At 41.0% G+C, this 13,371-nt stretch overlaps 1 protein-coding gene across 1 annotated transcript; it reads left to right on the plus strand.

Annotated features, from left to right (window-relative positions):
* Positions 1 to 6,528: 6,528 nt before the first annotated feature.
* Positions 6,529 to 12,161, plus strand: LOC123936121 (olfactory receptor 2Z1-like). The gene is made up of 2 exons (XM_045996877.1): positions 6,529 to 6,671; positions 11,195 to 12,161. Exons 1-2 carry the CDS (start codon positions 6,529 to 6,531, stop codon positions 12,159 to 12,161), a joined length of 1,110 nt encoding a protein of 369 aa, XP_045852833.1.
* The last annotated feature ends 1,210 nt before the right edge of the window (positions 12,162 to 13,371 follow it).

Consider the following 13,371-nt stretch of genomic DNA (forward strand, 5'->3'; position numbering starts at 1 on the left):
AGTAGGCAGAGAGGCAGGCAGAGAGAGAGGGAGAAACAGGCTCCCCACTGAGCAGAGAGCCCGATGCGGGGCTCGATCCCAGGACCCTGAGATCATGACCTGAGCCGAAGGCAGAGGCCTAAACCACTGAGCCACCCAGGCGCCCCTACACCTACAGTTTTATTTCAAAAATCAGCCCTTGGTGTATCCTCAGCTTTTTCAACCATCTACTGTTCTAAACGGTTTTATGGGCCTGAACACTCTAGCTCTTAAATTAGTCAGCTGAAGTCAGAATGGAGTGATTACTCTTGAAAACTTTCAATTCTTCCCTAACCATTTGAGTAAATGGCTTTCACTGGTGGTGATGATAGAGGTGGTAAAAATGAGTGTTTTCTGACTTGGTTTGGGAAATGTAAACCCAGTGACAACTCCTGAAGACATTCTAGACTCATATGTTAGAAAACGGGCCCCTAACCAAATGAGGCTTTGGGGAATGATATTCCTTGCTCAAAATCTTGGCTCTGCTTCTTGTTAATAGTTCAGCCTTAAGAAAGTTGCTTGAATTTTCCAGGCCTCCATGTGAACCACAGATATAATAATCCATACCTTATATGGCTGGTGTGAAAAATCATGGCCAATGACTGACACGTGGTGGTAGGTGCACAACAAATGGTAACTATTAATATTGTTGGCATTCAAATTAATAATAGAAGTGATCAAAAGTCTCATAAGGCAGATTTTAAAATATCACAGTAACAAAAATATTTCAATATATATGAAAAATACAGGAATCACTCTATTTTTTTCAAGATTTATTTATTTATTTTAGAAAGAGAGAGATTATGAGCAGGAAGGGCAGAGGGAGAGGGAGAGAGAATCTGAAGTAGACTCCACACGTCCACACTGAGCACATGCCTGAGACAGGACCCGATCCCACCACCCAGAGATCACAACCGAAGCTGAAACCAAGACTTGGACACTCAACCTACTGCATCACCTCAGCACCCTTAGAGTCACTGTATTTTATATAGGAGTGTTTAATCATTCACCTGTGAAGAATTCCAGTAGTAATAAATATAAGAGTTGTAGGCATAAGTTCAGAAAGCTGGTAATGCCAAAATGGGAGGAGGACAATTGGAATAGGTACAAGTAAGGTATATAATCAGGGACATATAAGTTACCATAAGCCATATAAGGCAAATTATGCAATAGAAGAATTTTTTCTTAATTTGTAATTCAAAAGCCCAGAAGTCACCATTGCATCTATCATCATCAAAAATTATTTAAGTATTGTTTTTCAGAATAGCAAAAATATGTTAAGAACCTAAATACCTATCCACAGATGGATGGATAAAGAAGACTGTGATATATATATATATATATATATATATATCACAACTGATATATATATATATATATATATATCACAACTGATATATATATATATATATATATATATCACAAATATATATATTTTTTTCTCCACCATCAAAAAAATGAAATCTTTTGCAACAACATGGATGGAACTAGAGGGTATTATGCTAAGCAAAATAAGTCAATCAGATAAAGATAATTATCATATAAATTCACTCATAGATGGAATTTAAGAAACAAAACAGATGATCATAGGAGAAGAGAGGGAAAATAAAATAAGATGAAATCAGGGAGGGAGACAAGCTGTGCTTGTTGGTCAAGAGACACAGGTTTCAGTTATTCAAGATCAATAAATTCTGCAGTTCTAATGAATAATGGTAACTATAGGTAACAATACTGCTACTTGGCTAAGTAGCTTGATTGTGGTGATCATTTCACAATGTATAAATATATAAAATCATCAAATTGTGTACCTTTTATATATACAGTAATTTTTGAGAAGAGTGGCTGGACATAAGCTTCTTTATTACCAGACCAAGGAGACTCTGGAATGCACTAAAACAGCCTTCTCATCAGGTAGCTTTGACTTTTCACATGCAGAGAACTGCATCATATGATCTTGTGGCATATTGTCTTATGATTCCTACCAGACTAGAACTGCTCGAGGATATAGTCCATGACTCAAAATACAAGTCCAGTCTTGGAGACACTTAATAAGCATTGTTGGATACACAAAGAGTAAGATCATATATGAAGACCAGAGATACCAGGGAGAATCAAGTACAAAGCAGTAAACAGGGATTTCCCTGATGTTAGTCATAGCCTTACACATAAGTCAGGTATAGGTGGGTTATTCAGGGGTACTATCACTGGGTAGAGAGCAGTATGAATGAAGTCTGTTAAATCACTTTCATCTCACTAACAGTTCTTGGATCTCAGTTTAGTTCATGATGATGATGACTGAGGTTAGCTGAAGCTGAGGATAGAAGAACCATAATAAAGTAAGAAGAAATATGAGGGAATAGAGAAAACATCACGAAGAAAAACTGATTTCATGGTCTTAGCTATGGTGCAACCCATAGCACTTTAAATATAAAGGAAAATTTGACAACAAGGCTGAACAAAAAGGTCATGCACTTTGGGAAAATAAACTCATATTATTTCATTTCCCAGTCAAAATCCATGGTGACATCAGTGTGCATGGATACCGCAGTTGCTGGCTGTGCCTTCTCTGGTAGAGTAGTAGAGCAGTGGTCAGTGAAGCACAGAAATTAGCCGGCTGAGTTCTATGCTTGGTGAAGGAAAAGATTCTTTCTCCAGGGCCCTCCACTTACATGCTCTCCAGGATTATTTGAGCACTTCGAATCTTGCAACAGGCAAGATCTCAATATATAAATGTTAAAAGAAAAATGCAATGGTTGCTCATAGGATCTCTCATAGGATCAAAAGTATAATGTTCGACAAGTAACTTCCAGCTCTAGGAGTCAGAAGACCAACATTGCATCAGGTTAGGATCAGTAGTGAATAAATGTGTTTTGAATGAGTAAGGGCAAGAATGAATGAATAAGAATTCTTCTGCAACAAAATGGGTTTTGATCTGGTTAAAATATGAATAAAGTTGGCAGATGGGGGAGCCATTTCTGATCCCAAACTCAGTGCTCCTGGCCAAAATCCTTTTCTTTTGGAGTCACAATTTCCATCTCTGCAAAATGGGATAATAACATTCACCTCACTCTGTTGCTGGGTTAATGGATATTATAAATTCTGAGAACACAACAATCTTATCTTTGAGATCTGTACATACACAATAGCACCAGCAAACATTTGACTCTCTGACATACAATTGCCTAAAGAAAAAGTGAAGCAATCAAGGAATGAGATATTGGATGTGGATCATATTTTATAATCTTTTTTATACTTTTCAGAGAGAAGGTTTCATTTATTGTTTAGAACACAGATATCTAATTAATTTTGTTGAGAAATAGACCAACTTCATTGTTTTCACTCAATTCAATCCAAAATATCAATGGTGATCATTTGGTGATCATTTCATTAGGCCTGTGTAGACATAACAACCAAATAGCCATGTTGTGAAGGGATCTGTGCACATTAACATAGCCCAAATTCCCATACTATCAAGGGCTGGCAGAGTGCACATCGTACATTCTGGCCACGTGGTCGACCAAGGAGGTCATAGCTTCACCATGACACATACCTGGGATCACACCCCATGACAAACTTAAACACTAAGCTAGTTAACCTTCTGAATTTTTGGTTTTTCTTCTGTGCAATAATGATCTATTATAATTTTCGTTATATTAGTATGAGGATAAATTGAGATAATGTGTTAAGTGCTTAATACAAGGTGGGAGATAAAGAAACATTAGTTTGCTTCCCATTGTGATTACTTTTAGAACTGAGGAACAAAAACCCATTAGGGAAATAGGACCAAAAAGAGCTTTAACTAAAATCAAATTCAGCAGATATATTGAAGGAAGGGAAGATAGGAGGGAGGAAAAGAGATAGAAACATTGAAGGGAAGAGGGGAGGAAAGAAGGGAGGGAGGGAGGGAGGGAGAAAGGGTGGGAAGAAGGATGTTTTTCCACATCTCTGTGTTTGGGGAACAGTTTCCCCCAGACACAGAGATGAGCTATGTTGATCTAACCAATGGTGTCTAAGCCTGCCCACAAATACCCTGTGTATATGGAGCTTTGAAACACCAGTGTGGGGGCCCTAGAGCCCCCGTAGACACTGCATTATGGTTGAGGAAGTATTCACGTGTTTTTCTATAGGAGTCACCACTTGTCCAGAAAACATGAACTTTATCTCAGACCTTGACACTTGTGTTTATTTAGAATTCTTTTCAATCTATATCATGTCTCCTTTCTGAAGCTACTTAATGGCCTGCACAGAAAACCTTGGGCAAATGCTTAGGAGCCATCAAGGAGAGAATCACTGGCTCTCAGTTTTGGAAAACATCCTATCCAACTTCAGGGCCTCAGGTGTCTGCACAGGTAAGGAGCTTGATCCCCCATTTGTAAAGAATTCCAAAGGATGAGAAGCCACAACATTCTTCAATCAGTTATTTCAGAAGAAAACAACATCTCCACTGGGACATCTTATTTTATATCCATTAATCATAAGGACTTTGTTAAAGTGCTAGTGCAGGAGAACTAAGAAGTGTGGTTAATTGCCCTCCATCATCTTTTCTCCTGATGTACATAACAAGTTTCTTTAGATGTTTCCTAGATGGAAACCATCTAGGTTTTACTTAGCACAGTCTGCAAATCACTCAGCTGTTAGTTAAAGAAGGTCTACCGACTGGCATTTCTACAACTTATCAGTTGAGTTACACTGGCTTTTGGTGGCCAGCTGAGCACCAGTTTTAAAGAGGTGAGATTTTAGAGAGCTCTCAGAATGTTGTCAAAACAAAATGACATGGTGCAACAAGTAGTGGCTTCTGGTTAGACTGGATTTGAACCCTCCAGTCTTGTGTCTGTTATCTCTGAATCTTGGATTTTTACTCTATAAAATGCAGATAATAATGCCTACCTAGAACACATGTATTTAGCACACCAAGCACAGTTCTGGCACATAGCAGCCTAGTGGGTAAAATTATTAAAACCATTTGTGTATCCAGATGAAATCCCAACACCATGTTAAGTTGTGGAACAAAGAGAGTCTCTCTTCTCCCCCAGCTACTCCAACCCCCTGACCTGTCTCAACAGGTGAAAAAAGTGCTCACAGGTCAAGACACTCTCCTTGTCTCCCCAGCACTGAGTTCAGATTTTGCCTGTGGCTACAGAATATCAAATAAGTCAGCAGAACTTTGGATTGTGCATCCGTAAATCAAGCCAACAGCAAGAGACCACATGGTGGCAGTTTTACTCTCACAGAGTCTGAGCCACATCCATGAAAGCCCACCACCACCCCGTGTAATAAAAGAAAAATACCTTCCAGTGCTTCTGTGCACATCTCACAAATCTAACTACTCACCTAAAGAATTTTCTGTTTGTGCCAAGCTGTCCACTGCTTAGGAAACACCTGACTATGTCTCTGGATCCTATGACATCCAGGCTAAGGTGGTTTTGATGCTCTAACTAGATGTGAATTTTCACTACTTAATTTTCACTACTTTAAAAGCACCTCCTTTAGTGAACTGTATGAGCTTTGGTCTTTCCCTTCACTTCTATCATGAGTCATGTTCATTCACTTAATCATTCAACAACACAGTGCCAATCTTGGCACTATGGACATTTGGGGCTGGTTAACATTCTGTTCGGGGGCTATCCTGTGCACTGTAGGGTGTTTAGCAGAATCCCTGGCTTCTTCCCACTATACACCAACCCTTCTTCTGAGTTATGAGAACCAAAAATGTCTTCAGCCATTGACAAACATCCCTGGGGTCAGGGAGGCAAAATCACTCCTGGTTGACAATCTCTGTGCTAGAAGGGTTCTCAAACTTTAGCAAACACTGAACCAACTGGAGGTCTTGTTAAAGCAGTTCTGAGCCACTACCCAGTGTTTCTGATTAGATAGGTCTCTGTGGGTTCTCAGCATTTGCATTTTGATGAAGCAGCTGATGCTACTGATCTAGAGACCACATTCTGGTCTAAGGAGATCTGGGTGTCAACAGTTGGCATATCTGTCATTCCTCTGTGAAATCCCTATTCAGTGTTTCCAGATTTGTCTGCAGATTAGAATCACCTGGAAACCTTTTAAGCCTTCGAAGATCTGGACATATCACAGACCAATTAAATCAGTAATTCTGAAGATGAGGCACGTACATTAGTATTTTTGGAAACTCCTCAGATAATTCTGATGTGCAGATTTGGGGGCTGAATCTAAATGCCATTATGTTATCTGGGATTCAAAGTTTGGGGGCTAAGTAACATGTCATCCCAGCACGCATATCCTGTAAGTGTCAAAATCAGTTACATCATGAGCACTGATCTATGAAGGACTGCAATCATACTCTTTGGGTAAGAAAATAGGGCAAATTCAGTTACAAAAACTTTGCAGTCACAGCATTCTGAAGTGGATAAAGGAGAGCTAGAAACGGGCAGAAGCTCACCCTGTTTATAGTAAAGGTGGTTAAGTCATGTTGTGGAAAACAGGGCTTTAAGGGGGAAATGGGAAACTTTCAGAGGTGTCTTATTGAAAGGAGATGGATGTATGGACTCAGCTTTCACAGACTTCCATGTGGACTCCCCAAGAGACTGTTTCATTTCTGAGCCACAACGTGGAGCCCTGGAAGAAGGAGAAAAGTCAACAAGAGACAGTGTCTTGATGGAAACTGCACACTGGGACAATGTGAGGTGAGTGAGGGAAAGACAGGAGTTCAAGAAAGAGGGAAGTTAATTTAAAACCATCGCCCCAATTCATGCAGCCCCACATTTGACAATGGGCAATTCCACAACTTCTGTCAAATTTTCCACCATTTAAAATCTCTGACAATCTGACAGTTGTTTGATTTGGCAGGTTTTTTTTTTTGTTTGTTTGTTTGTTTTTTATTTTTATGCAGTGTCTGTCTCCATAAATGAGATATCTTGAATTATAAAAACCAAGGCTGTGCTTTACTTTAAAAAGAAAAGAAAAAAACAGTTAAACTGTAGGGGGGGCTTGAAAATATCATACCATTACAGATAAATCATAGAAGAGAGAAGAAAGACTAGTTCTAGAAATACCTGACAACATACAGTATGTTGTTTACATTAAAGATCCCTTTTTTGTTCATTTTAGTGTTTTTTTTTTTGATGCCTGCTGCATACTAGTTCAGAGCTACACAAGCTAGAGGTAGCAGGAATAGAAAAACATATCCTCTTCCTCCAGCCTAATATAATCATCCTAAATAATTATTCTGAGACATGCACACACATGTACTTCATACACTGCAATGCAAATGTGTGTGTGTGTGTGTGTGTGTGTGTGTGTGTGTGTTTTAATAATGAGAAACTGCCATGAAAAGAAAAATCAATAGTGCCAGGACAATCAATAATTTCTAAGAACAGTTGCTTACACACAGCCCCACAAAGGGCTATTGAACTCAGTTGGCAATACCAAAAGACAGCCACAAAGGTAATAGTGTTTATGTGGGCAAGGTTGTGTTTTCTTTCATTTATTCACCACACACATCCCATAAGCATCGACCAGGGACCATGCAAAGTGTTTTCTGTGGAGAAATTTAAACAAGGAAAGGACAGAGTCCTTAGTCATAAGTAATACTCAGTCTAGACGTTCAGTGGAGAAGCCTTCCCCATCACAACAAACACAACCTCTTCCAAGCTTTCTGAGAATAAAATTTGTAGAGGGGAAATCTCCAAGTGGGAGAGACTAGGAGCTCTTTGCAGGTGAGTACAATTATCGACCGCATGATTATTTTGCAAAACTAATTTGCTTAAGTGAGGAAGGGAAGTATCCTAATATTTACTGAATACCTATTATGCAAAAGGCACAACCTCAACATTTTTCTAATTCAATACTCACAATAACCCTGAGAAGCAAGTATCATGACCCCATTTTATAGAGAGAGATAAGCAGAGGCTCAGAGCCATAAAAGTGGTAATAAGAGTTGTGGTGTTAATAGCAGCTGATAAACCATGTATTTTTCCTGCCTAACTGTACCTCAAGCACTCTACAGGTATTAACCACTTAATGCCTCCAACAGATCCAACAATTCTGAGACAAGGAGCTTGAAGCTGAGTAGTCTAAGTTGTAGAGGTACAAGCTGGGTCTTGAACCCAAGCAACCTAACTCCAGAGACTAGATCCTTAATCACAATGGCTTGAACTTGGTAAAATCTACAAATGACATTCAGACAACTCTGGGCCAAATTATTACAGATTGAAAACATGTGATTTCCTTTTCTCTTTCATTTGCCTTGGTGAAAAGGAAGGAAAGGAAAGAAAAGTAATTGATAATAATGCCCTAGAAAAGAGGTCTCCAGTCAGAGGTGATTTTTCCCAGCAGGGAACATTTGGCAATGTCTGCAGACATTTTTGTTTGTCACAGCTGGGAGGGAGTACTATTGGCATCTAGTGGGAGAGTCTAGAGATGTTGCTGAATGCACTGCAGTGCACAGGATAGCCTCTTATAGCAAACAATTATCCATAGGAAAATGCTGGGTGTGCCAAGTCTGAGGAAGCTTGCTGTAGAACAGTTAGGAGGATTTGGGATCTGGCCTGGAAGTTCAAAAATTTGTTGACCAAGGGTCATACTATGTATGGATAAAATTGGGGTGATGGGTGAGGTTTCCTCCAGCTGTAAAATCTAGTGGTTATGAGACTTTTGAGACACCAAACAATACAAGCTGTGTCTGCAAGATGACAAAACAGGGAAAACATGAGACAATTCTCTTCAGGGCAATGTTTTCAAATGCACCCAGAGTCTCGTTTTATGTCATGTTATGGTGAAGTGAACAGATCAGGAGATGATTGCCATTAAAAAGGTAATTTTCTACAGTTCCCAAGAGGAGGGGGCATGCAGGGCCCCAGAGGGAAGGAAGCATCAGGGTTGGTCAGGAGGCAGAATAAATGAGGAGAAAACATACACAAAAGCTTTTACATAATTTTTATGGGTAAGGCACAGATGAGCAGGTTTAGGATTTGATAGTTATAATAATTTGGGTGGGCTTTGAGCCACAGGTGTTGTCTCTAGTTGTCTGGAACCTGTCCCTAGGATGATTATGGCAGAGGGATATTGTTCCAGACTGATAAAGGGAGGCAGAAGAGGGTATGTGCTCAAGATTGATTCATTTTCACACCAAAGACATTATCCGCTGCAAGTTGTTCACCATCTTTATGAATTAGCACCCTTAAGAGGAACAGTCCCTTCCCAGGGACTGAAAGACCTCAAGATGTCAAAGCATCATAAGATACAGAAAATAGATGTGGTATTTCACATCTTCACTAAAATCTCGTCTTGAATGTTTCAGTTTAACAGCATTAACTTCTTGTGCTCAGCTTGAGAGAGAAGCTTTGGGATGGGCCCTGCTATACTCTGAACACATTTGATTCATCACTAAGGAATCTGTATAACCTGGCATGAGCATCCTGAAATTGGTGAAGTTTAAGGTGATAGATAAGATGGGTCCCTTGGCATAGCAAGAAATGCCAGGATGAGCATTGAGGAAAACCTTTTCCTAGCATAGCTACCTGAGACGTATTTGCGGGACCTAGGCAAGCACTGGATTCTAAGCTCCTTCAGAAGCTATGGGCAGTGGATCAACTCAGACCATATGTCAGACTAGCCTGGGAGTCTTAAGAAACATGGGTGCTCAAGGCCCACTCTTGTGATCTGCATTTCCAGTTTCCCCAAAGCTAATTTCCTATTAATTAATAGGAATTTAATAGGAATTAATAGAAATTTCCTATTAATTAATAGGAAATTAGTTTCGGGGAAACTGGAAATGCAGATCATCCATAGATTGCATGACTCTGCTGGCGAATCTGAAGGACATGCAGATTAGGGCCACAGCCTGTCACATCCTGACATGCGGTAACTCTACAACACTTACATACCCCTCTAGGCCTGTCCCAGTGACCTAACGGTGTCAACCAACTCCAACATTCTCTCATATTCTCAACTCATTCGGGAACATGGGGAAATTAATTTTATTTATCTTCATTCTCTCCATCTAAGTCATTTGGTATCTCAAGCCCAATTGAGATTGACGTTTCAATTGATGTTTCAATTGAAACAGGAGCTAGAATTCAAAACATTCCCTAGGATTTGGGATCCTAGAACCAAGGAAGCCAGCAGGCCACAAAATCTGGGAATTTGCCTGGTGGGCAGATCTCTGCTGGCTCTCTTGCAGTGGTGTATTTGGTCTGAGCTCGTCCCCTCATCCATACTTTCTTAAAACTGCCTTTGGGTGACTTCTTTCTCATCATAGCTTAATTTGACATCCATTGAAATTGACTTGACCCCAACAAAAGTAATTTGAAAAAGGGGAACTTTAAGGAAGTTTCTTCCAGGGGTAACTACCGAAACTGGCTCACGTACTCATATTATGAAGTTCATAGGTAATGCTCACAAAGAGGCCTATTCTCTATCAAACCAGTTCATAAGGGATCTTCTTACTAAGGTAAGAGACTGTTATAGCAAATCCATTGAAATGAGGTCATAGCATGAGGATAAGGACAACATATTGCCAAAAATCTTCCTAAGAGCAGTTACTGCATCTGAGCACAAAGGGCATGTTTAGGAGGCCTGGGGGTCAAGACGACAAGGTCAAGATGGCACTGCACAGCCATGCTAACTGATAAAATGTACCCTGTCAGCCACCATCACAGGCTCTCAGCTGTTTCTAAGAAAAATTCATTACATGGATCCTCACGTATCTACAATGAGAATTTTGAACCACAATACTCACATATTTGTGGATCTAGTGCTTAGACTTGGCATGAAAGTGTTTGTTTTTGAAAATTTGTCCTGTGTGCATATTTACTTGTTTATTTAATTATTGGAAACACTGCTAAGCGTGTGTATTCCACAAAACATGGGGTGTTCTAATGTGCTGTGGTTCTTTTTCTAGCTTTTTAAGATGGAAACTTTAATCATTGGTTTTCAGTCTTTCCTCCTTTTTTAACACAGGTATTTGGTGTTAGAAGTTCCCTTCTGAGCATTGTTTTGGCTACATGCCAAGTCTTTTATAGTGGTTTTTCATCATGAAATAATGTCAAGCCTATAAAAATTTGCAAGAATATGAGGAAGAATTCCCACAACCCCTGTGCCAACTTTACTTAATTGTTGCCCTTTGCTGTTTTCATTCTTCACCCTTCTCTAACTCAGAATGGATGCTTCTGAGCCATTGGTGATTTTGTTTCCTTCCTCCCCACAGTGAGTCTTGGCAGGAGGCAGGCAGAAGGCCCTGGAACCACTCCTCCACCATCGGCTTTGTCCTCACGAGCCTTTTTAATGAGAGTCCGATTCACCTGTTCCTATTCAGCATGGTTGTGATAATCTACACACTAGCCATGGCTGGCAACGCTGCCATGGTCTTCCTGATCTGGGCTGATGCCCAGCTCCACACGCCCATGTATTTCCTCCTCAGCCAGCTGTCATTCCTGGACATCTTCTTCACCTCAGTCACCGTCCCCAAGATGATAGCAGGCTTCCTCTTTGGCTGGACTAGCATCTCATTTGTGGGCTGTGGAGCACAAATGTTTTTCTTCATGTTCCTTGGGGCTGCTGAGTGCCTCCTGCTGGCCCTCATGGCCTATGACCGCTACGTGGCCATCTGCAACCCACTGCGCTACCCATCACTCATGAGTCACCAGACCTGTCTGCTCATGGTGGCCGCCTCCTGGGTGGGAGGGTCCCTCAATGCCTCTATCCAGACAGCAATGACCCTGCAGTTCCCCTATTGTGGCTCAAGGAGGATTGCACACTTTTTCTGTGAGGTACCTTCACTGCTGAGGCTGGCCTGTGCTGACACAGCTGCCTATGAGCGAGTCCTCTTTGTGACAGGTGTGGTGGTCCTTCTGGTGCCCATTGCCTTCATCACCACCTCCTATGCCCTCATTCTGGCAGCAGTGCTTAGGATGCATTCCGTGGAGGGGCGTCAGAAGGCCCTAGCCACCTGCTCCTCCCACTTAACAGTTGTCAACCTCTTCTATGGGCCCCTCGTGTATACCTATATGTTACCCGCATCTTACCACTCTCCTGGCCAGGATGATGTAGTGTCCGTCTTTTATACAGTCCTCACACCCATGCTGAACCCTGTCATCTACAGTCTCAGGAACAAGGAAGTGACAGGAGCAATGAAGAAGGTGATAGGGAAGTGTGGGGTGGGTGGGACTGCTTAAGACTGAGGAGAGGGAGTCCTCTCCTTTAGGACGTCACTGTGGCTCCAGGAGTCCATTCTAGGATTTCCTTCTGAGATGAGTAGTCAAGAGTCCCAAATCTACATGAAGGCAAGTGAGAGAGGCTGCCCCTCATTCCCTTACAGCTGCTGCCCTCCTCTTCGGAGAGTTGTCCAGACTGTCAGTGTCCACTTCTCACTCCTATCCCCCACCTCAACAAACTCCAATCTGGCTTCTGTTCCAGCCATCCCTTGCTCAAAGTAGCAATCCCTCATGATCTCTGTGTCACTGAATGTCCAAAGGCATCTCTTCTCTCCAAAATATCCCCAAAGTCCTTCATCTTCAGCTCTTTTCCCAGACTTCTCCTTCATCCATCTCCTCCAGCTACACCAGCCCTCTTGCTGTTGATCAGAATATCTAAGCACAATTCTAGCTTGTGGTTCTTCAACACAGGTTTCCTGATGCCTGGGTGCTTTCCTCCACATTTTTGCATGGCTTTCTCCTGCACTACATTTAGAAACTTTCAAATGTGATTATATCAGAGATGCCTGCAATTGGCCACCCTGTCCAAAATATATCCTCACCCCATTTCACCATTTCTTTCTAAATCAGTTTGCATACTCCTGTTTCTTTTTCCTCTTAGAATGTACAATTCAAGGGATTTGTGGCTTTAACTTTTAGTATTGTGCCCTCATCAATAAATATTTATTGAATGAATGAACAATCCCAAAGAACATTTCTTACCTAATCCCAACAGCACTGGCACTGTTATTAGTTCCTCCTTGAAAATCTTTCTTCCTTTGGTACTGACACCACATTTCTGGTTTTTCTCCTACTCTGGCTCACTCTTTCACATTAAGTGATAACCTGGTGCTAGACCCTTCTTTTCTCAGTCTACAGTCTCTCAAGTCTCTCTCATTCACAGTCATTGTATCAAGTTACTACCTAACACCAAAGTCTGTCATACATATTATAGGCCATGACATGTCTCCTCCAAGCTCTTCACCACTCAACTCCACCTCAAAACCTACACTGGATGTTAGTCTCAAATTCATCATGTAAACAAACAAAGTCATGATATCCCCTTCAGGGCTGCTAACTAAATGAACACTTCACCAGGTCATCCGGTTTCTGTCACCACCCACATCTAATCTCTCACTAAATGCTGTCCATTTGAACATCACTGCTTATGGATTCCATGAGATGCAATCCT

This window comes from Meles meles, unplaced genomic scaffold (genome assembly GCF_922984935.1).
Source record: "Meles meles unplaced genomic scaffold, mMelMel3.1 paternal haplotype, whole genome shotgun sequence".
In the NCBI taxonomy this organism is placed as follows: Eukaryota; Metazoa; Chordata; class Mammalia; order Carnivora; family Mustelidae; genus Meles; species Meles meles.

Coding starts and splice junctions, on each gene's coding strand:
- LOC123936121 (XM_045996877.1), top strand. CDS start 6,529: ATGGACTCAGCTTTCACAGACTTCCATGTGGACTCCCCAAGAGACTGT. Junction 6,672..11,194: donor GCACACTGGGACAATGTGAG/GTGAGTGAGGGA, acceptor TCCTCCCCACAG/TGAGTCTTGGCAGGAGGCAG.